General features: G+C 37.9%; 1 protein-coding gene across 3 annotated transcripts; it reads left to right on the forward strand.

Moving 5' to 3' along the window:
• Positions 1-5,506: 5,506 nt before the first annotated feature.
• Positions 5,507-9,716, forward strand: LOC310728731 (tumor necrosis factor receptor superfamily member 6B-like). 3 transcript variants are annotated; one of them, XM_083546549.1, is made up of 4 exons: positions 5,507-5,567; positions 7,301-7,598; positions 8,714-8,890; positions 8,999-9,716. In XM_083546549.1, exons 1-4 carry the CDS (start codon positions 5,565-5,567, stop codon positions 9,310-9,312), a joined length of 792 nt encoding a protein of 263 aa, XP_083402675.1. In that variant the 5' UTR covers positions 5,507-5,564; the 3' UTR covers positions 9,313-9,716. The 3 variants fall into 3 exon arrangements, with proteins under 3 accessions (XP_083402675.1, XP_083402676.1, XP_083402674.1); XM_083546550.1 differs by having other exon boundaries at positions 5,514-5,567; positions 7,301-7,685; positions 8,999-9,715; XM_083546548.1 differs by lacking the exon at positions 5,507-5,567 and adding an exon at positions 7,033-7,052 and having other exon boundaries at positions 7,301-7,685; positions 8,999-9,714.
• Positions 9,717-25,781: the final 16,065 nt, after the last annotated feature.

The following is a 25,781-nucleotide window of genomic DNA, read 5'->3' on the forward strand; positions in this document are numbered from 1 at the left end:
GAATATTTATGAGCTCCCGTTGCTATGATGTCGGTTGCCTGTGGCCGACGCTGTCATTGAAAGAAAAATCATCAAATTTTTCATAATTGAACCTGGGAAACTCCCTTGCCTTCTCTTCACCTTTGCTGCTCTCACCATATACGTCAATTGTAAATATGTTTCTCTGTGTGTGTGTGTGTGTGTGTGTGTGTGTGTGTGTGTGTGTGTGTGTGTGAATGAAGGCTTTTTGTTAATGTTGTTCCCTATTATTTCCTGAGAAGCCACATGAAAGAACAATGGTGCAGAAATCCTCCAGATTATGCCGATGAGTAGTGTCTTTGGGTGAGATCGAAGAAGAAGCAGAACGTAATGATTTAAGTGATGCTTCTTTGATCAGATGCTTTTAAATTTGAACTGCTGATCTGAAACAACTTGTGGTATAAAACCTTTTTATTCCGAAAGAGGAAGCTGATTTAAAGGGATGCAGACAAAAGCATCACTTCCACTACTCAGAATTAGCAAGCAAAGAGTCAACATGTCTCACCATAACCATTTCTGTTTATGTGATTAACAAAATCTAATCTTCATCATTTTGGTTTTTTTTGTTCATCATTAGCCATACAAGTCTTTGGTGTTTTCTGTTTAGCATCATCCATAAAACTTAAATCCGATAACACATATTTTCCATAACATTCAGTAGATAAAATTGTGAGGAATTTTCACTACAGAAGATCTTCTCACACTTTTGAAAACTGTGCAGAACTCTGCTGCTTGCTGTCCATGTGCTCTTGTGTTTTCCAGTGCCATTTTACTAGACAGCTCCCTGAGTGTCCTGTATCCTGTAAGTGCCCCGGATGTCCCCACTATAATTCCAATGATGAGACAAACATTGGATAATCACAGGTCTAAGATATCATGTATATCCTTTCAAGTAGACATGATAACATGCTCAGGTAAATTTCTCCATGGCTCTGTCCACACGCCTGCTCCTGGCCTACATTTTTGTTTGTGCTTGGACCTGGACTGGACAAAATAAAGAACTTCTCCAAACAAACACAGGACTCTGAGAATGGTGGAACCCATTATTGTTCATGCTGTACCACTCATTTATCTTGTAATTACATTGTAGGACTTGGTTTCAGGGGTCAGGACTTTGCGAAAGAGAGGGAAGTTCTTCGTAATGCCTCACTGTGTACACTTTGTTCAGATTTTGCACTCTTTGCTCCAAGAGATGTGTTTAAACAAACTCAACTTTTTCAGGAGCTGGCTTTAATCTCTGACTTTAATTAATTATAGAATACACTAATTCATTATAGAGGTGCTTCCATATGGTCTATTTCCTGTAAAACTGTGTCAGGGTTTAAATGAAACTCTCCAGTCATTTTGTTCTTGGACGCACTTTTTGCTTCTTGGTTAGGAAGCTTCATCATCGAATGCTAGCACAGACTGCTTAGCAAACATAGTTGTTGTACGCACTTTGAATCACACTTTTTTAATTCACAAGGTGCTTTTATTCTGTTATAGGTAAAACCTGATTGGCTCTCAGGTAATGAAAAGAAAACTTCTATTGTACATCAAATGACTAATGCTAACATATTTCACTGCTTTCTCTATCATTCCATTATGTTTGCTCTTAAAAAAAAGTAAATAGGAAAAAATAAAAAAAAGCTGACCTTTATTCAGTTTCCTGTAATGTGGTGAACTGTGATGTGATGGATCGTCTCTAAGGAAGTTTACCTATTTATAAAAATCTCTTTGTTCCACGGTTAGGACTGGGAAGTAAAGATGACCTTTACGTGCATGTTATCCATCAGGGGATGTGTGTATATTGTTTTTTGTGTATTGGTTTTTTGTGTATGGATAGGAGAATGCACATGGCAGACTTCCTCGTATCAGTTACTCTACTTTGTGGAAAACCTTCTGAGGGGAAAATGTAAACTAAAAGTTTAAGGATAAAAATAGATTGGAAGAAGGAAGCTGCCTGCAACCACAGCCATTTGCTTCTCAAATTACACTGACCTCATGATTGATTCAACTTTGAAAAAAAATTAAAATGATTGAAAGTATTAAAATTGTGAGTAGAAGTCGAAAAAGTAGATGGATATTGATGCAGAAATCAGAGATTTTAATATAATATTAATCATTTAGTGCAGTACTCAAACACATAAATGCTTCCTCATATATGACGTAAATATATGAGGAAGCAAACACAGAAAATTATGTCCACCCTTGACCATCACACCTACAGTAAATGTGCTTCTTCTGAAAAAATTTTACCACAAAGTAAAAAGCACAAATACTGTGTCTACAGAATATCTATGTTTGCTGTAGCATTACATTGTCTGTTAAATAAAACTAAGCAAACCAATTCTCTTTTACTAAACAGGTAAAACTGGAATTTCCTTCCCAACATCTCACTGATGCCCTTGTAGCTGAATGAACACAAATCCTGACAGCCACACCCCAGAATTTAGTGAAAAGCATTCCCAGGGTATTTGAGCTTACTACAAACGCAAAGGAGCAATAAATCTGGAATGAGATGTTCAACAAGATGTGGAATAGTTTTAGGCCAAATTTAGGCCATAGTTTTTTCCAAATTGTGGAGCTCAAATTACTTATTAACTACTGTAAATAAAGTATTGCACTCATTTGGTTGTTGTGTTTTAATAGGTTATCTTCAATGTGAACTCTCAAACACTCATTTAGTTTACTGCTTCCAATTTGTTTTTAGATCAGCAAACTTCTAAAAACTTGATGACACAAGCAAATCTACAGAGCTTCCCAGAACCTCTGAAGCAACAAAAATACCATAAACACAAATGGTTTATAAATGTCATGAATCTTTCCCTGAATTTAAATTATATACAGTGGAACCTTGATACTGGCGACCTTGACACTCACGACCTTAATAGTTCACGACTTTTTATTTGGAACCGGTCTTGAATCCAATCGTTTGTGAGAAGCCGCAAGTAACTTGAAAGTTTCGAGTAACATTTCAAAACAGAGTTTGTACTAATAAATTACATGAAAATGTAATAAAACCTAGTTTATAATTGTATTATTCATTTAAAGTAGCAAATAAAATATTTATGAAAAGTAATTCACAATTTGAGTTTACAATACAGTACATGTACAATTCCCTATAAAAAGGTTAAATAAAAAAAAGAAAAAAAAAAGACCACAAAGCATAAGGTCAAATCAAATTTTTTTGTGAAAGACTTATATTTCATGTGTAAAAACAGTGTGAAGTTAATCTGGTTGTCTCTGTAGTATAGTGTAAGTGCAGTGCAGTTATGTGAGTGTAGTGTGAGTACAGTGTAAAGGTTGTGTGAGTATAGTGTAAGAATGGTGTGAAGGTTGTGTGAGTATCGTGTAAGAATGGTGTGAAGGTTGTGTGAGTATAGTGTAAGAATGGTGTGAAGGTTTTGTGAGAATAGTGTGAAGGTTTTGTGAGTATAGTGTAAGAATGGTGTGAAGGTTGTGTGAGTATCGTGTAAGAATGGTGTGAAGGTTGTGTGAGTATAGTGTAAGAATGGTGTGAAGGTTGTGTGAGAATAGTGTGAAGGTTTTGTGAGTATAGTGTAAGAATGGTGTGAAGGTTGTGTGAGAATAGTGTGAAGGTTGTGTGAGTATAGTGTAAGAATGGTGTGAAGGTTGTGTGAGAATAGTGTGAAGGTTGTGTGAGTATAGTGTAAGAATGGTGTGAAGGTTGTGTGAGAATAGTGTGAAGGTTTTGTGAGTATAGTGTAAGAATGGTGTGAAGGTTGTGTGAGTATAGTGTAAGAATGGTGTGAAGGTTGTGTGAGTATAGTGTAAGAATGGTGTGAAGGTTGTGTGAGAATAGTGTGAAGGTTTTGTGAGTATAGTGTAAGAATGGTGTGAAGGTTTTGTGAGCAGTGTTGTGCACGTTACTAAAAAATAGTAACTAGTTACAGTTACTCGTTACTTCATTCAAAAAGTAACTCCGTTACTTTGTTGATTACTTACACCAAAAAGTAATGCGTTACTGTTAAAAGTAACTTTTTAGTTACTTTTTCAAATAACGTTCTTTAATGTTCCCATTAATCCCATTTTATGTGTTATGGTCTATACAAACACAAAACTGACTTAAACACAAAGTAATTTTTAAACAATATTTTATTATAATCAGACCACATTTAAATTTACATTTGCGCCATTTAGCAGATGCCCTTATTCAGAGCGACATACAAAACCAGCACAAACTGAATATATCAGAAGGATTTTTGAAATAAATAACAAAACAAGCTGAATAATATATTCACAATCAAAAACTAAAGTGGCTTCTGCATCATAAAAGCTGTTGTGTTGAGCTCTTAAAAATGTTCCTTTCACAGCTGAAGTATGAAAACTATCAACAATGTAGAACACAACACTGGGTTAGCTTCTAGCTACTAGCTCCTCAGGCATGGGGGTCCTGGAGGAGCTTCAACAGATTGGAGTTGCTGTTTATCGCAGTAGATATGAGCTTCGAACCAGAAAGACACAGCTTACATTTAACTTAAAAGTTTTTGTCTTTATACTCAACTAAAGTGAAATAATGAGCATATTTCCACTTTGAGAAACTCGTCTTGCTCTCGCCTCGACTCGACATTACTGCCACAGAGACCTGAATAAACGAAGACATGCCCACAGTGCGATGCTGCTGTAAGCAAGTTAGGCTGTAGTCTACACTTCAGCCGAAATTAATTCATTTAAAAAAAGTAACGGGTAACGCACCATACGGTAACGGTAACAAAGTTACTTTATTTTTAAAAGTAACGTGTTACAGTATTAGTTACTGTCAAAAGTAACTTTGTTACAGTAACACGTTAATGCCCAACACTGTTGTGAGTATATAGTAAGTATACTGTAAAGGTTGTGTGAGATAAGTATGAGTACAGGTTGACGGTTGTGTGAGTATAGTGTAAGAATTATGTGAAGGTTGTGTGAGAATAGTGTGAAGGTTTTTTAAATATATTGTGAGCGTACTGTGAAGGTTGTGTGAGTATAGTATGAGTACAGATTGAAGGTTGTGTGAGTAGAGTGTGAGAACAGTGTGAAGGTTTTGTGAGTATAGTATGATTACAGGTTGAAGGTTGTGTGAGTTAAGTGTAAAGGTTGCGTGAGTATAATGTGAAGGTTATGTAAAGATAGTGTGGAGGTTGTGTGGATGTAGTGTGAAGTTTGTGTGAATATTGCATGAGAATAGTGTGGAGGTTTTGTGAGTATAATGTGAGTACAGTGCGAAGGTTGTGAGTGCAGTGTGAAGGTTGTGTGCGTATAGTGTGAATTTTACGTAAGTGAAGTGTAAAAGTTGTATGTATAAGAGGTTGTGCAACTATAATGCTAGTACAGTGTAAACATGATTGTGCCCCCCTACCATATATACAGTGGAATATGAGGGTTAAATGAGATCTGATCTATATGAGTATCTGATAGTGAACAAATGTTCATGATCAATTATTAGTTCATTGTGGGCGTGGTCTCAGTGAGCCATCCCCATCACTTCCTCCAGGCTTTGAGTAGAAATTTGAAAGTGGTGGAATTTGTGCTGTTACTTCCCTCTTGTTCTAAACAGAGAAAACATGGTGAGTTTCTTTAAACTTTATTTGCTTTACACACACTTCTGTACATAGCACAGTATTCAATATCATTGAGTGAATTGTCATATCTCACTGCAGGTGATAAACATTTATTCTTATTCTTATTAAGTGGAATGTTTCAAAATAATGTATAATTTGTGAGATGTGAGATTTTTTACCAAATTATTTTGTTGTATTAACATTTTATTTAGAAATAAAAGTATACATTCCTAGAACATTATAAAAATGAATAAAAAATACATATACAAATGCAAAAATGAGAAATATTAGATATAATTAATATACAAGTTTACAAACCCCTGTTAAAATGGCAAGTTTCTGTGATGTGAATAAAAATGTACATGTAAAAAATTTACAATGTGAAATGTTAAAAAATTTAAAGGAAAAAACAATCAAGTTGTTTTAGTTGTAAAAATTTTTTAAAATAAAATAATACACTTAATCTATCTTAGTGGCAGAAGTGTGCACACCCTTAAACAAGCACTTTGTTGAAGTTTCTTTTACGTGGGTAAATTTCTAGACCTATCAAATTGTAAGGAAAATCTCCTTGTAAATCTCCTGTTCCCGGCCTACTTTAGGTCACCATAGATTATTATTATATATAATTATATTAGATCTTTATCTAATGTATAGATTTATATTTGGATTCAGGTCCAAATAGAAATTGCTTATTTCATGTAAGTCTTTGATTTTTGTTGATTAAGATGTATGCTTTGTGTAATTGCTTTATCCATGTGAGCTCAAAGTCGAATTCCCTGTCTAGCCAAGTGACTTCTAAAGGCCCTTGCCACTTTGTGAGTAAAAAAAGGGTAGCAAAATAAGTGCAGATTTCTGTAGGAGTGTACCTCAACAACCTCATACAGTCAGGGTTGTTGTTTTTTGAGCCTAATGCAAATTTTCCTGGGTTAGGTGTCTAGAACATACTACAATTAATTTTTTCCATTAAAATGTCTCAGTTTTCTCTACTGACATTTCAGATGCCATGTGGGCTACACTTGTACAATAATACAGGCTTGCAGGTCTTTACTGTGCACCATGTTGCATCTAATGAATGGAAATAATTTTTTTTATGTACCTCTCCTGACCATCTGAGATACCATACACACTTTATACAGTATTCTCTTTTTCCCCAGAAATTGACATTAAGGGTGGAAAAAGTACAGAGTTTGAAATCTTAAAAGGCAATAAAAAAATGTTATAATGTGAGGGAGTGAATAGCAGTGCACAAGAAAAAAATTCTCTGCCAGTAAACTCACTGTGTAATTCGTGCTTGTGGGGTTCTAATATTATTGAGCAGTGATTCAGACTGCTCTGCTGATATACAGAAAAACAGCTTTATATATCAATTGTTTAGTAAAACAATTGCTAAAGTTTTATTTTCTTCGAATCAATTTACCCACAAATTTATATTTATTCACACAGATTTCAGTAAATGATGACTACATGGTGACTAAATGAGGAAATAGCATGGTATGTGCTAAATATTCCTGTAAATTCAGCCACTGCAGCTAAACTACTGTATTCACACAAACTCTGCCTTATTTTAGAGGGTGTTATTACTTTTGTCAAAAATGTATAGCAAGTTATTTGTTTTAACTTATGGGTATTTTTAACCACTTTCTTTCACACAGCAATGCTTAAATTGTAATGTAATAGATTGAGATTTGACCATATAGCATTAGATGTAAGCCAATACCACTTTCTTGTAATTTTCCCAGTTGCCCCCGATGGCCGTGTTTCTGCTCTTGGTGTCCGCCGATGCCTCCATGGATAACAGTACCACCTTTGAGTATGATGACCCTGACACAGGCAACACACTGCTTTGTGCACTCTGTCCTCCGGGCACGTATGTGTCCTTACCGTGTAGTAACACTCAAAACACTGTGTGTCTGCCATGTCCCAAGGAACACTTCACACAGTTCTGGAACTTTATGCCCAACTGCCTGTTCTGCTTCAACATCTGCGAGGGAAATCTAAAGGTTAAACATCAGTGTTCAGCCACACACAACCGAGTATGTGAGTGTAAAAAAGGACACTACTGGCAGGATGACTTCTGCGTCCCACATACAGAGTGTCCTCCTGGACAGGGTGCCAAAGTAATAGGTAATCAGAAACAGAGCCTCATTTTAATAAATCTTTATAAACACACAAATATATGCATTACAGTATGTATAAAGACTCTGATAACTATTAAACCTTACTCACTCAGAAGTCTGTCACACTTTTGTGACCCAATATGAGTTAATAATTCCAATTCTTGATGCATTATCAACTTTTGGGCCCCTGAAGTCAGGGGAATTGAATAATTTTATAAAAAAAAAAAAAAAAAAAATGGATAACTATTTACAAATGTGATTTTTTTTTATATTTGATACGTTGGGCATTATGTTTATTTTATTACAAAAACAAAGACTGATTATTGAATTTGGAATGTCCACTCCTAATCATCATCATTCTTATCTTCCCTTAACTGTCACTTGAATTGCCATCCATAAGCACGCCGATGACAGTTTCAACACTATATTTTTTTGACATTTAAGAATACATACACAAAATTTTTTGTGTATTGTATTGTATTCTGGATATATATATATATATATATATATATATATATATATATATATATATATATATATATATATATCAATTTATGAAGGCAGCCATATTGGAAAAACCTACCTAAAGCCTGCTATTGACTGCAGAGCATAGATGACTCCAATAGGGGGCAGAATACAAGTCTCGGATTGCATCAGATAGGTTTTTGAGGAAAGTATTGTTATTGCAGGTGGTGCAGAGGTTTTAGAAACTCATGTATCAAATATAATACATTTGGCGTTATAGGGCTAAAACATTTACACACCCCTGCATATAAAGGATGTTTGCTATTTTGACCATTTTTGAACAATATGAAACACAATAGTAATCCTGATAAAGTTTTGCCCTCTCAAAAGTACTCAATTTAGGTTAAAAAAAGAAAACACTTGATGCAGTCAAATTAATAACTATAAAATTTACCGGCTTCCATTTTTACAAAGCTGAACTGAAGAATTAATCAAAAATTGTTAAGGCAATATAAAAATATAATAACTAAGTATACGTGATTGTACAGTCACACTGTTTGTTCTCCACAGGGAACATTCAGAGGAACACACAATGCGGGAAGTGTCCCAAGGGTACGTTTTCAGCAGTGACATCCTCCAGTGCTCAGTGTATAAAACACACAGACTGCGGAAATTTTTATGCTCTTCTTCCCGGCAGGAGGTGGCATGACCGCATCTGTTCCTCATGTGCTAACCTTACAGACAAAGGTAGGGTGTTTAGGTGTTATGGGTGTAAATAAATTAACATAAAAAGTGAAAATTTCATGTGTGTGTGTGTGCGTGTGTGTGCGTGTGTGTGTGTTTCCTCTCATTCAGACACAGGTGGATTAAAAGTACTCCAAGACATCTTGCCAGGACTTTTCTACCACCAGAATATCAAAATAAGGCAACTAAGGAGATTTGTTCACTTACTCAATGGAAAGGACAGCAGACGTCTATTAAGAGCCCTCAACACAAGAACACTGCTTCTTCATTACATCACTCAGTGGGCTGGAAATGCTCACAAACACCAGCTGAACGCTTTACCGAAAATGCTTCTCAGATCGGGTCTTAGAAGAACAGCTGAAAAGGTCCAGGACATGGTGAAGAGTATAGAGGAGAAGATATCTGTGTGTCAAAATATATACTAGCACAAAATATATAGTAGTACAAAAGATTTAAGGAATAAATTGTATGTTAAGTTATATCCTATATAAGCTGCTCATCAATTTACTTTATCCATTTTTCTTTAAAATTCCCCCCCAAAATGCACATCTTTCTCTAGTTCTTTTGAAACATATCCTTCAGTGCAATTAATCTCACAGAAACTCGGGTTTTTGTTCCGTCGTGTGTAATCAGTTCTCTTTGACGTAAAATTATTTTGGCACAAAAAGAAGAAATGGAATGTTCTTGAGGAAAATTACTTAATATTCTCTCTCTCTCTCTCTCTCTCTCTCTCTCTCTCTCTCTCTCTCTCTCTTTCTCTCTCTCTCTCTCTCTCTCTCTCTCTCTCTCTCTCTCTCTCTCTCTCTCTCTCTCTCTCTCTCTCTCTCTCTCTCTTTTTTATGTTATAAATGTTGTGCATCTTAATTAATTTTATTGTCAAGAAATTAATTATATATTTAGATTTTGGTTTATTTCTTTTTGAAAATGCTTATTCAACATTACCAATTTATATGGAATAATATCTGTTTGATTTAAGAATAAGAAAACATGATAGCATTTAGACTGTAGCTAGCGTTTATTTGCATTACAGAATAATAGGACAGGAATAGCAGAGAGAAATAAGGAACAGGAATAAGGGGACAGAACTAATGGTGCAGAAACAGTGGGCAGAATTAAAGAGGATAAAAATAGCAAGAGAAATAGGAAGAAATGCACTAAGAACCTAAATTGGGAACAGGAATAAGGGACAGTGATGGGACAAAGTAATAGTTTAAGTATAAGTGACCAGAAAAAAGGGACAGGAATAAGAGGACAAAGAATTGGAAAAAGAAATAAAGGAGCTATAAGGGGACAAGAAATGGACAGGTGGACAGAAATAAAAAAAACTATAAGAAAACAAGAATGAGGGACAGGAATTAGTGGACACAGTTTTGGTTCGTCATTGTCCCTCAGTTCAAGCAGCATGTCAACCTCAAAAAAAGATGTGGTTATTTAAACAGGATGTCATATATACAATTACAGGGAATTACACAGCCATTATTTTAGTTTTTAGCCTCCTATTTCTCCTGCATGCCGTTATTCAGCTCCTCGGCTCATCCTCCTGAAAGTCACAAACACTAGTCTGTTAGTTAGTTTACAGGAGGGGGAACTCCACCAAACGTCTCGACCAAACCCTTTTATTGCTCTTTGGAAGAGAAAGTGTTTCCAGCCCGGCCCAAGGCCACATAAAAAAAAAAAAAAAAACGGAGGGACAAGTGAAAGTCGTTATATTTTTTGTGGGAGGAATTTCCCCAGGAAGCTGGCAAGCAGGACCAAAGCCAAAAGACCTTGCCAAGAAGCCGAGTCGCAGCAGACGGATGAGACGAGACACTTCTGCCCTGTCAGACGGTGTGATTCACCTCGCTGCCCTCTGCTACAGGGACACTTATTTATTTTTTTCTTCATTCACAATGCCTGGAAAGTTCCAGACATTTCAGACCCAGAGCCTGGACAAACACTGACACATATTTTTTCAACCTTGTGAGTTTTCTTTTTCACTATCTGTCCAAAAGAATTTCTTTCTTTGTAGAACAGGAGCCTCAGTGTCCTCAGAGTAAATGTCCTCAGAATGATACCAAAAGAGACATAATTTATCGGAGAAACATGGAAGAATCCAAATTCGAGACAAAATTAGACATTTATATCAAATGTGATTAGCTGTCTATAACAGCAGCTCTTACAGTCATTCAGGTTTATAGTGTTGAGCTCAGTTCTAATGTGTTATTGTTTCCATGGTAACACAACTTATTTAATCAACATCTGTGGAAAGAGTCTCCAGCATCATCACTACATGAAAGAGGTACGAGAGATAGGTATCTGTAACTTTTATTTTTGTGATATCATCAGTATTGAAACAAAATATATATTGTAGCAGCATCATGAAAAAAGATCCACAATCAGTGATAAACCAGGAACTAAAACTAAAAGCAAATAAACACATACAATTACATCTGTTAGATTACAAGTTTAATGAATTTAATGTGCCAACTTAAATGCTTTGAATCATTAAATTGAGTTGTGCACACCAGTAGTGACTGTTTTCTTTTTACACATTTTGCATTATTATTATAATAATTGCCATTAAAGCCATGTAAAAGATAAAAATTATGATTAATTAAATCCTTCTCATGAATTTTTCCTGGATCTCCTGCCATGTGGACGATAAACAGGACACTGATGTTTTCTTCTCTAATCTCTTAGAAAGAACATTGGCCTCCTATGTACATTAATTATGAATTTTAGTGTTTCTTTCTCATTCTAATTGCATTCCTCTGCTCCAACTTTGGGCCAAGCAGTCATACGGGAAATGTTTTGGAAGGTAAAAAGCAGGCATGACCTTGAGACCTTGCTTTTTTTTTAATATCATCTACATCAGGTCTTCCATCCAGAAAATTCATTTGAGATGAAAGTCAGTAAAGTTAAACATTCCAACTGGCCACAAATGCTGGCATCGGTCCTACCAACACACCTCTCTAACACACAAATTCACCAGAGGAAATGACATGAGTGAGGACAAACACACATGATTTTGGCATTCGGGGCTCTGAGCTACTCCATCACACTAATGTGAATGCTTTGCTTTGTGACAGCTTCACAGCTCTAACACAGTGTATGAAATATGAAATGAGATCAGCCGGCTGTTGACCTGCTCAAGTTTGGGTCAAATAACTTCCCTAAAGCTGTACTCTGCTGTCTCAATTTTTTTTTATTTATGAAATGAACTCTGGGTATATGAGGACTATCACAGACACAACAGAAACTATTAAGCTCATTTGAGTTAATTCCACTAAATCCATGACTAATCCAGTCCAGTCCAATCTAGTCTAAATCAGTCTAGTCCAATTCTTTTTAATCCAGAAAATCTCAGACAAATATAGGTTTAACCTGTCCCGTTCAGTGCAGTTAAGTTTAGCCCAGTGCAGTTCAGGCCAATCCTGTCCAGTTCAGATCAGTAGTCCAGTTTAATCCAATCCAGAGTTGCCCTAAACCTAAAAAACTTTAAATCTAACCCATATGTGTTTAAATAATGTTTCTGAGAGTTCTATCCTGCTGGTACTGTTGCATCGATGCACCTTTCCATGATTTTACAAGTGCAATATAAGAGATGGTACACACTGAAGGGTCACAAGCAGAAGGAAGAGTTTTTTAATGGATAAAATTCCTCTACAATCTTTTGGCTTCCAAACGACTAACGTAACCAACTCTATATGCTAATCACTGACCTTTCAAAAAACTATTTTTAAAATACATGCAAATGTAACAACCTTTACGTGCTAATCACATGCTAATATAACGATTTATACTTACTAAAAACTACAAAATAATAAACAGTGGGATCTTAAGGGTTCACTGAATTGGCTTGGTTCCTTAGCTTTAGGATTGTGTAAACTGTAAAAGGAATTAGAAGAATGTGAGATAAACTCTTTACTCCTGTTTCCTTTATCAACTCCTGATAAAACCAACAAACCGTAAAACAAACTTGATGATGACTGGCATCTGTCTTCTCTAAAATCCAGAAAGTGTAAACCAGTTATTTATTGGATTCAATTAATTTAAGGGTAAAAGGACAAATTGAGCCAGAGACATGCCATTTATTTATTTATTTTCTGATATTTCCTTTTCACCTGATACACTTATGTTTGGTGACATGATGTTAAATGTAATTGTGTGCTACCCTCTAGTGGTAACTCGATTTATTTATTTCTTTGTTTAACTAAATGATTGTGTTTTAATATCTCAATTGATAATTTTTTTTTGCAGATGGGAGTTTTACGTACTCTAATAAATTCTGAGGGCAGAAAGAAAAATGAAAAAAAAAAAAAAGATTGGTTTAAAGATTCAAATTTACAAAGTAAAATTGTAAAAGTTTTGTTCATTAGTGTATATGTGCTGATCTCAGAGCAGCAGTACTCAAAATTATCATATAACCGCTTCTATTATTAGTGTATTTGTGATGCTCTCAGAGCAGCAGTACTCAATATGTTCATATTACTGCTACTATTGTTAGTGTATGTGGGCGCTGCTCTTAGAGCAGCAGTACTCAATATGCTCATATTACTGCATTATTTTTAGTGTATATGTGCTGTTCTCAGAGCAGGAGTACTCAATATGCTCATATTACTGCTTCTATTATTAGTGTATATGTAATGCTCTCAGAGCAGCAGTACTTAATATGCTCATATTACTGCATTATTTTTAGTGTATATGTGCTGCTCTCAGAGCAGGAGTACTCAATATGCTCATATTACTGCTTCTATTATTACTGTATATGTGCTCATGGGCATAAATCCCGGGGAGAACGGAGGGTACATGTCCCCCCCATCCTTGTTTTTATTGTTGTGATTATTATTATTTTTTTTATGATAGTTTTACTTTCTTTATGTAAAGCACTTTGAATTACCATTGTGTATGAAATGTGCTACGGTATAAATAAACTTGCCTTGCAGTGTCAGACTAGATAAAATGACGGAGAAACGGAAAATGGACATAAGATAATTTTTCAGTGCACCTAAACGCCAAGTAAGTACAAAACATTCACATATTAAGGCAATTTGGTTTTAAGAACGGGTGCTTATGAAAATACTATGCAAAGGAGAAAGAAATTATTGAGGGACAGGTAGAGCATGGTCAATCAGATGTACAGTGTCAGGTAAGTGTGTTGTGCTTTTATTGAAGGGATAATGACAATTGTTTTTTGGGTGAACAATTTCTTTAATTTTTTCGGAGTTGTGACTGTTCAGCAGATGAACATCACAGGCTCATGATCTGTAATGTAAACAAGTTAGTTAATATGAGTATGGAAAACATCTTTTCCTGCATTTTTTCTGCTTCAGGAGCCAGTCTGTTCTGAGACAGTGAGAGTAGAAGAAGGGGCAAATTCAGAACCAGAGAGCAGCAGAACAAGCAGATGATATTGCTGGCACCAGCACAGAGAGCACAGTTTTTATTTTAGATCTCAGTGCCTGCACAAAGCTGTACCACCCACCTCCCCAGTGTATCGAAAAACAAATTCTTTCAAATAAGTCATTAACATTTCAAGAGAAATGGTAAATGGCAAGAATTTTCATGGCTACATTACAGTCCATCAGTGAAAGGGGTCTTATGTTTTTACTGCAGCAAAGGTGTTTCAAACCGGTCGTCTTTAGGTCATGGACCTGATGCTGCTTTCGTTAGTACAGGCTTTAGAAATTGGAAGAAAGCCATTGAAAAATTTACATCACACCAGACCTCTCAAGCCCACCAACATTATGTGACTGTCACTGCACATCAGCCAAACCCAATCAGCGCCCAGTTATCTAGTGCATGGCATAAACAGCAGGAGGTGGCAAGACATTGCTTGAGGAAAATTGTTAGCTCTGTGAGGCATGTGGCAAGGCAAGGACAATCTTTAAGAGGCCATACTGAAGAAAGTGGGAATCTGTATCAGCTTATAAAACTTAGGGCAGAAGAGGATGATCCAGTTTTATTGAAAATGTTAACAGATTGTGCCACTGCATATGTAAGCCCTAAATCGCAGAATGAAATCCTGAACATTATGGCCAATACAATAATCCAAGGGATTGCAAGTGAGATTAGATCTCCAGCCCTTGTTCAGTTTTCTGTAATAGTTGATGGCACCCAGGATATTTCTGGTATTGAGCAGGAAAGTGTCTGTCTGCGCTATGTGGACCATGACCTTATGCCACACAAGGAGTTTATTGGGTTGTACAGTTTATCAGAGACAACAGGCCAAGGCATTGCCAAAATGGTTACTGATGTGTTGTTGAGGCTTAGTCTGCCAATGTCTGCTTTATATGGGCAAAGTTACGATGGTGCCTCCAACATGGCAGGAAAGTACAGTGGTGCACAGGCAGTAGTGAGGGAGCAGCAGCCATTAGCCCTCTATGTGCATTGTGGGGCACATTGTGTCAATTTAATAATACAGGCTGGCTGCTTAGTCTCCCCAATGATCCGGGACTGCCTTTTTTTGGGTCCATCAGTTGGGCCTCCTTTTCAACCCGTCGGGAAAATTAAAGAAAATGTTTGAAAACATAGTTACCTCTGAAAATGAACCCATCACCATACTGAAACCTCTATGTCCATCCAGGTGGACTGTGCATAATTCTGCTATAATAGCTGTGCTAGGGCAGTATGAGCGGGTCCTTGTCAGTCTAGAAGAGATGGCAAAAAGTGCATCTAGGACAGCTTCAACTGCCAGTGGTTAATTGAAGCACTTTAGTAAAGGTAAGACTGTGTTCAATCTTTCACTTGCTTCTGCTGTTGTTGGAGAACTTGAGTGCCTAAACATTTCACTGCAAAAAAACCCATACTGTCTCTGGTATGCAGGATGCAGTAGATTGTTACGATCCAACCTTCAGGGAAAGAGAAATGACAATAGCTATCTTGAATTGTTCGAGAAAGCTACATCATTGGTAAACTCCATCGAATTAGTTGACCCTATTGTTCTTCTTCTTTTTTCGGCTGCTTCCATTAGGGGTCGCCACAGCGGATCATCCGTCTCCACACCACCCTGTCCTCTACATCTGCCTCTTTCACACCAACTACCTGCATGTCTTCCCTCACCACATCCATTAACCTCCTCCTTGGCCTTCCTCTTTTCCTCCTACCTGGTGGCTCCATCCTCAGCATTCTTCTACCAATATAATTCATGTCCCTCCTCTGCACATGTCCAAACCATCTCAATCTTGCCTCCCTCACCTTGTCACCAAAACATCCTACATGCGCTGTCCCTCTAATAAACTCATTTCTAATCTTGTCCATCTTCGTCACTCCCAACGAAAACCTCAACATCTTTAGCTCTGCTACCTCCAGCTCCACCTCCTGTCTTTTACTCAATGCCACTGTCTCTAATCCATACAACATCGCAGGTCTCACCACAGTCCTATAAACTCTTCCTTTCATTCTTGCAGATACCCTACTATCACAAATCACTTCTGTTACTCTTCTCCACCCACTCCACCCTGCCTGCACTCTTTTCATTACTTCCCTAACACACTCTCCATTACTTTGCACTGTTGACCCCATGTACCTGAACTCCTCCACCTTCTCCACCTCTTTTCCCTGCAACCGCATCACTCCACTGCCCTCACTCTCATTCACACACATGTACTCTGTCTTACTCCTACTGACATTCATTCCCCTTCTCTCCAGCGCATATCTCCACCTCTCTAGGCTATTCTCAACCTGCTCCCTACTCTCACCACAAATCACAATATCATCTGCAAACATCATAGTCCAGGGAGACTCCTGTTTGACCTTGTCCGTCAACCTGTCCATCACCACTGCAAACAGGAAAGGGCTCAGGGCCGATCCTTGATGCAGTCCAACCTTCACCCTGAACCAGTCTGTCTTTCCTACTGCACACTTCACTGCCGTCACACTGTCCTCATACATGTCCTGCACCACCCTCACATACTTCTCTGACACACCTGACTTCCTCATACAATACCACAACTCCTCTCTTGGCACTCTGTCATACGCTCTCTCTAAATCCACAAAAACACAATGCACTTCCTTCTGTCCTTCTCTATACTTCTCCATCAACATCCTCAAAGCAAATAATGCGTCTGTGGTGCTCTTCCTTGGCATGAAACCATACTGTTGCTCACAGATGGTCACCTCTTCTCTCAGCCTGGCTTCCACTACTCTTTCCCATAACTTCATGGTGTGACTGATCAACTTAATTCCCCTGTAGTTACTGCAGGTCTGCACATCACCCTTATGCTTAAAGATCAGTACCAGCACACTCCTTCTCCATTCCTCAGGCATCTTCTCACCTTCCAAAATCCTGTTAAACAATCTGGTTAAAAACTCCATTGCCATCTCTCCTAAACATCTCCACGCTTCTACCGGTATGTCATCTGGTCCAACCGACTTTTCATTCTTCATCCTCTTAATCGCTGCTCTCACTTCTTCCTTACTAATCCTATCTACATGCTGCTTCACCAACTCCACATCATCCAACCTTCTCTCTCTCTGATTTTCCTCATTCATCAGCTGCTCAAAATACTCCCTCCACCTTCTCAACACATTCTCCTCACTAGTCAACACATTTCCCTCTCCATCCTTTATTGCTCTAACTTGCAGCACATCCTTCCCAGCTCGGTCCCTCTGCCTGGCCAATTGGTATAAATCCTTTTCTCCTTCCTTAGTGTCCAACCTCTCATACAACTCCTCATATGCCTTTTCCTTGGCTTTCGCCACATCCCTTTTTACCTGCTGCCGCATCTCCTTGTACTCCTGCCTACTTTTCTCATCACTCTGTCTATCCCATTTCTGTTTTGCCACCCTCTTTCTCCTTATGCTCTCCTGCACTTCCTCATTCCACCACCACGTCTCCTTGTCTTGCTTTCTATTTCCAGATGTCACACCAAGTACTTTTCTAGCTGCCTCCCTCATCACTCCTGCAGTAGTTGCCCAATCATCCAGCACCTCTTCACCACCACCGAGCCCCTGTCTGACCTCTTCCCTGAACCTCACACTACATTCTTCCTCCTTCAGTTTCCACCATCTTATTCTTCTTTCAGTCCTCACTCTCATCCTCTTCTTCTTCACCTCCAAAACCATCCTACAGACCACCATCCGATGCTGTCTAGCTACACTGTCCCCTGCCAACACCTTACAGTCTCCAATCTCCTTTAGGTTGCATCTCCTGCATAGCACATAAGTCCACCTGTGTGCACCTTCCTCCACTCTTATACGTCACCCTTTGATCCTCCGTCTTCTTAAAATAAGTGTTCACCACTGCCATTTCCATCCTTTTAGCAAAATCTACCACCATCTGCTCTTCCACATTCCTCTTCCTCTTCAGGGCAATGCAGAGACTAAAGACGTGGCTAAGGGCTACTATGGGCCAAGACAGACTTAACAGTCTGGTAGTGTGCAACATGCACAAAGACAAGCTCGACAACCTTAATATAAACAACATATGCCAAGAGGGTGTGGGGCCCAGTGATACCAGGAAAAACACATTTGGAACTTTTGTTTAGTGTCCATTCATTAATGTAAGTTTGCTTTAAATTGCAGATTTTTTTCGTTTTGTTTTTATACATGGTGCAGTTACTGTAAATTGATTGTTACAAAACATTACTTATTTTATATATTTTTCACAATAACAGTCATGTTTATATTTTATTTATGTATGTTGATAGCTGAACTGTAAACAACACAAACAATGCAATAAATAGTTTAAGAAAAATCTGCTTTGTCATTGAACCTAAGAAAAACTTTGAAAATAACCATAATGATGCAGTCTCCATGTGTCAGGCTGCTGACGCGGAAGCAGATATAGTCCGATCATTGTCTTTATTGACTAGCAAAAAACAAAACACTCACAAGCCCGAGAAAAACAACAAACAAAGACATCCGCTCGAAACTAGTTATCCATTTCATATATCATTCTGTACATTTTATTCAGGACATGGAGGTTTGTATGTTTAATTTGTATTTGCCTCCTAAATGTTTTTCTTTTACTTTTAATTTTTTCAGGTCAATGAAGAAATTTTGGTTAGAAGCGATATGATGAAAATTAAAGAAATTAAAGGATGTTAGTGTCATTTGCAATATCATATGTTTTTCTGGAGAGGAGACTGATTTCATGCAGTATTACCTTATGAATTTGGAAGAGGTAGCAAAAGGCATCTTTTGGTCCCCTGTGTCAACTCATAAAGAAAATGTTTACACTGCATGTGAAAGATTAGCCAAAGCAAATGGAAAAAACAAAGGAGAACCAACAAAGACAAGAGCTAATTCTTGCAAAGCATATGTGTCATTCAAAATCCTCAAAGATGGTAGTTTCACAGGTGCTGTGGTAAACAAAATGCTTCAACACAGTGGACATGATGTATGCATGAAAATAAAGGGAATAAAAACTCACATTGACCCAGAGATATTACGGTTAATTTAAATGTGACTTGATCAAGGACTATCAATTTCTGAAACACTTTTAAAAATATGTGGACTGGGCAGAGCGGCATGGACATATAGACAAATACAATCACCGATATTATGTTACACCCGGAAGATATACAAATAATCAAGATCAGTGCTCTCAGTTTTCCATTAATAATTGTAGTGCAAACACCTTGGCAAAAAAATATGCTTAGAGAACCTCCACATGCCATGGTATTCATGGATGCTACTTACAAAGCCATGACATCATATGGCTATGCATTTTGATAAACAGTATTGGGAAAGCAGTCCCATTTGCTTACTTTATTGTCAGTCAGATATCAGCAGAAAAACCTTTTGCTTGAAAATGCTTGTGTAACCCACCTAAGGTTACTGGAGTGCAACTCTCTATTCTGCCTGTGGGTGGCCCATACACCCCAGGTAATTCATTTAAATAACAAGCACGCTTTTCTTCCGGTGAAGAAGTTGCTAAAAAGCAAACGAGGACTGGTTAAAAGCTGTGTAAGAGAGAGTTAAGCCGCATGAGAGTGAGCTTCTCAAGATACCTCCGATTGGTTTTTAGAAAGGGATAGACCATCTGAATCTGACCCTTGCGGTCAGTGGCGAGCCAACCGCAGAAGTGAACGGATCAAGAGCCCGGTGTGGCCAGCCGTGGCATCTTCGGAACCAGCATCATCCTGTGCCTTCATTTGTGATACAGATAAGAACATACGTAAACCTACCCGGGTAGTGAAAAGAACATATTCTATAAAACACACACACACATCAACAACTTCCATGGACCCTTTCTTCATTTGAGTTTTTATTTTGAGTTTATTGTGCGCTGTGCACTCAGGAAGCCTTCTTAGGTAGGCAGGGAATGTAAATAACTGCCATTTATTTTGTGTAATACATTTGTTCAAATTTACCTGTTTTGTGTTGTCTGTTCTCTGATGACCGTTTACCATTTCAGGCTCCACAGTCGTATCTAGAGCTTCTGAAACTAGCCCAGCTTTATTTTCTTAATGCTTAAATAAGGTATTAGTTACACTAACCTGAGAAAGCGGTTACACTTGCAATGCACAACCCTGGATTTCTTCCTAGGTCAGAAGTTAAAAATATAGGGCAGTCAATTTTTGGCAACAATGTTTGCTAATGTACTTATGTAAACTATGTTTTTACACTAGATAAACATGCTTAGAACATTCCTTCTCACTTCTTCATCTTGTAGGTCAATAATGATTGATCGTGACCTTAAGGAACTCCAGGTAGGTTTATTACATCTTTAGTACAAAAAAACCCCAACGTAATTTAGATTAAGGATTGTTTCACTTGTCACAGACTTATTAATTTTAAACAAATAATTTGACCTTTACAAGGGTCATAAAAAAAATTCTAACATAATGACTCGATTTTGATCATTTAAATGTTTTGTAGGCCGTGCATAGGTGGATTGTTAGAAGAGACAGAGGAAACTTGTCAGTGAATGAAAGAAATATTGTGATTCAAACAATGGTGTCAATGTAATCCTGTTTAACTGTAATATTTTTAAATATCATAAATCACTTTATTCTTTAGAAATTATTTTATTAGATGCAAACTATGGATTTTATGAGATTGGTTAAGTTTACATATTGTTTAATCTTGTTGTGTGTGAAAAGGATGTTATAATTCTTCTAACTAGATAATCTAAAAGCCAGCAGATAATAGAATCTAAAAGCCAGTCCTACTGAAGAAATAAAGTCATATCTTTAAATTGACATGAAGGTAAAGAAATTATCACAGAAGATCCCAAATGAGTTTTACCACAAAATGACAATTTTCAGCCCTAAATGTTTGTTATTATAAACTGCCGTAAATGTACAATGTTTTTCTTTACAGGAAGAGGAGTTCAATAGCATTTCAGCTAGAAAGTGCAAAGAGCTCGATAGTTGTCTGGGCAGGTAACATGTATCTACCTACCTCAAAAGTCAGTGGATTTGTTTGGGAGATTTGGTGTCCAGTTTTGGCAGGTCATTCTATCACCATACCAGCGAAACCAACAACTAGGCAAAGAGGTCAACTATTAAAATTACACCATGCCCTCATTTTATTTGAAAATATAGTGTATTTAAGATAATATTCAGGACAAATATTATATCATTATCAATAACATTAGGAATGTTATACCTTCCTTATCTCTGGAACACAGGGTTTTTCGTACAATGAAGTACCAGTTACTGAAGGGAAGGGCGAAAAACAGGATTGATCAGCTTTTTCGCTTGTTGTGTGGCGATGTCCAGAAATATTACCAGTAATATTGTACTTTTGTTATGGTGCAAGATGGTAATTACAAACTACACAAATCATTTGGCCAAGCTGTGGTACTCTTATATAGCATAGATATATCAATCAGGCATAACATTATGACCAGCTGTCTAATATTGTGTTCGTCCCCCTTTTCCTGCCAAAGCAGTCCTGACTTTTCAAGGCATGGACATAACTAAACCTGAAGATGTGCTGTGGTCTCTGACACCAATATGTTACAGTGTGGCAAAAAAGCATTTAGTCAGTCACCAATTGTGCAAGTTCTCCCACTTAATAAGATGAGAGAGGCCTGTAATTTTCATCATAGGTACACTTCAACTATGAGAGACAAAATAAGAAAAAAAATCCCGAAAATCACAATGTCTGATTTTTAAAGAATTTATTTGCAAATTATGGTGGAAAATAAGTATTTGGTTACCTACAAAAAAGTAAGATTTCAGGCTCTCCCAGACCTGTAACTTCTTTTTTAAGAGGCTCCTCTGTCCTCCACTTGTTACCTGTATTAATGGCACCTGTTTGAACTCATTATCAGTATAAAAGACACCTGTCCACAACCTCAAACAGTCAGACTCCAAACTCCACTATGGCCAAGACCAAAGAGCTGTCAAAGAACACCAGAAACAAAATTGTAGACTTGCACAGGCTGGGAAGACTGAATCTGCAATAGGTAAGCAGCTCGGTGTAAAGAAATCAAGTGTGGGAGCAATTATTAGAAAATGGAAGACATACAAGGCCACTGATATTCTCCCTCGATCTGGGGCTCCACGCAACATCTCACCCTGTGGGGTCAAAATGATCACAAGAACAGTGAGCAAAAATCCCAGAACCACACGGGGGGGAATGACCTGCAGAGAGCTGGGACCAAAGTAACAAAGGCTACCATCAGTAACACACTACGCCGCCAGGGACTCAAATCCTGCAGTGCCAGACGTGTCCCCCTGCTTAAGGCAGTACATGTCCGGGCCTGTCTGAAGTTTGCTAGAGAGCATTTGGATGACCCAGAAGAGGATTGGGAGAATGTCATATGGTCAGATGAAACCAAAATAGAATTTTTTGGTAGAAACTCAACTTGTCGTGTTTGGAGGGGAAAGAATGCTGAGTTGCATCCAAAGAACACTATACCTACTGTGAAGCATGGGGTGGGAACATCATGCTTTGGGGCTGTTCTTTTGCCAAGGGACCAGGACGACGATATATTTATATCTTTCCTTAATGCAGTTTTGGAGAAACGTTGTAAGAAATCTCTAATTATCTTTAAGAGGAATAATTTACTTAATTTCTTTTCCACCACTTCATCATTCCTCATTTGGCAGTCTCTGCAAAGACAATGTAGACAAAATACAAATAACTACACTTTTACAGTAAATGATGAATTGTTGAATAATAATAATAATAATAATAATAATAATAATAATAATAATAATAATAATAATAATAATAATAATAAATACAAAATTATTCCAATGTACAGTATATACCAGAGCTCCAACCATGTACTTTGAAATGTCAGATTTTCCCAATGAAATTAATAGTGGGTCCCAACATTTGGGGCAGATATCAGACAATAGATTCTTTGTTAACATGTCAAAATAAATGTTATGCTCTTAATCCTTTTGGCTAATAGTCTTTTTTCTGAGCAGCAACATGACAGGTATGAAAGAGTCTATCTGTGAGGGATAGACTTATTTTAATAGCATTTTCAATAGCAAGTATTCTTATAAAGCATTCTTTTACAGTATAACACACTGTGAATGTGATATATAATATCATAATAAGGGATTGTGCAACATCTCAGCTCAAACTAAAAGAGATTTTAACATTTGAGCTTTGCATACATCTGCAATAAGGAATGATACCAAATGTTTTATTCTTACCCTAGTCTGGTAACTTAAGATTGTTGTACTTTTTCAAACTCACAGGAAGGTGTGCATCGGAGAACACTCTGGTGTTTTAGCCAATGTAATCTTCTACTTCTTTCGGCCGCTCCTGTTAGAGATCACCACAGCGGATAATTGGTCTCCATACGCCCCTGTCCTCTACATCTGCCTCTTTCTAACCAAATACCTTCCTTGTCTTTCTTCATCCTTAAACCTCCTCCTTGGTTTTCCTCTTTTACTCCTTCCTGATGGCCTTATCCTCAGCATTCTATTGATATACTCTGTGTCCCTCCTCTGTCCAACCCCATCTTAATCACACCTCCCTCACCTTGTCTCCAAAACGTCCTACATGCGCTGTCCCTCTAATAAACTCATTTCTAATCCTGTCCATCGTTGTCACTTCTAATGAAAAACTCAGCATCTTCAGCCCTGCTACCTCCAGCTCCACCTCCTGTCTTTTACTCACTGCCACTGTCTTAAAAATCATACAACATAGCAGGTCTCACCACAGTCCTATAAACTTTCCCTTTCACTCTTACAGATACCTATCTATCACAAATCATTCCTGCCACTTTTCTCCACCAACTCCACCCTGCCTACACGCTTTTCTTCACTTCTCCTATACAGTCTCCATTACTTTGCACTGTTGACCCCAGGTACCTAAACTCCTCCACCTTCACCACCTCTTCTCCCTGCAACCACACCACTCCACTGCCCTCCCTCTCATTCACACACATGCACTCTGTATTCCCCTTCTCTCCAGCATGTACCTCCACCTCTCCAGGCTCTTTTCAACCTGCTCCCTACTCTCCCCACAAATCACAATATCATCCACAACCAACATAGTCCATGGGGCGTCCTGTCTGACCATTTCCAACCTGTCCCCATCACCTATGCAAATAGAAAAGGGCTCAGAGCGGATCCTTGATGCAGTCTGTCGTTTCTACTGCACACTTCACTGCTGTCACACTGTCTTCATACATGTCCCGCACCACCCTCACATACTTCTCTGACACACCTGACTTCCTCATACAATACCACAACTCTTCTCTCGGCACCATAATGTACGCTTTCTCTAGATCCACAAAAACACACAATGTAACTCGTTCTGACCTTCCATATACGTCTCCATCAACATTCTCAAAAAATATATTGCATCTGTAGTGCGCTATCTCAGCATACTGTTGCATCCATACTTTTGCACACAGATGGTCACCCGTGGGCTCACCACCTGCAGGAGGGACCGTAAGGGTCACCTCTTCTCTCAGCCTGGCTTCCACTACTCTTTGCCATAACTTCATAGTGTAAATGATCAACTTTATCCCCCTGTAGTTACTGCAGGTCTGCACATCTCCCTTATTCTTAAAGATTGGTATTAGCACACTTTCTCCATTCCGCAGGCATCCTCTCCCCTTCCAAAATCTTGTTAAACAATCCTGTTAAAAACTCCACTGCCATCTCTCCTAAACATCTTTCTCTTCACTAATAATATCTAGTTCATGGTTCACCATCTCCACATCAACCAACCTTATCTCTATTATTTTTCTCATTCATTAGCTGCTCAAAATATTCCCTCCACACCCTCTCCTCAATAGTCAACACATTTCTATCTACATCCTTTATTGCTTTAACTTGCAGCACATCATTCCCAGCTTGGTACCTCTGCCTGGCCAATCGGTACAAATCCTTTTCTTCTTTATTAGTGTCCAACTTATCATACAGCTCCTTATATGCATTTTCCTTTGCTTCAGCCACATTCCTCTTCACCTGCTGTCTAGCTGCACTATTCCCTGCCAACATCTTACAGTCTTCAATCTCTTTCAGGTTGCATCTCATACATAGAACATAGTCCACCTGTATGCACCTTCCTCCACTCTTGTACGTCACCCTATGCTTTTCCTTCTTCTTAAAATAAGTATTTACCACTATCCTTTTATCAAAATCTACCACCATCTGCCCTTCCACATTTCTCTCCTTAAGGCCATACCTACCCATCATCTTATCACCTCTGTTCCCCTCACCTACATGCCCATTGAAATGTGTTTCAATCACCAAACTTCATTTACTTTTTTCGGTCTCACAAACCACTGATGACATTTATCATCACACCTTAAACTTCTAGCTTCACGTTCATCACCCTATCAGAAACGATGACGAGTTGCTAAAGATATCAACAAAAAAAAAAGAAAATAAATTATAGAGTATCTGACATGATAAAAGCAATAACAAAGCGGATTGGTAAAGAAAAGATTCTCGCAATGCGACAAACAAAATAAGAAGTATGAGGTCACCCTAGAACAAGACGAAGAAGAGATCTCTTGGACGGTCTGGTTATCCATGGA

This window comes from Silurus aristotelis (genome assembly GCF_946808225.1).
Source record: "Silurus aristotelis genome assembly, chromosome: 1".
Classification (NCBI taxonomy): Eukaryota; Metazoa; Chordata; class Actinopteri; order Siluriformes; family Siluridae; genus Silurus; species Silurus aristotelis.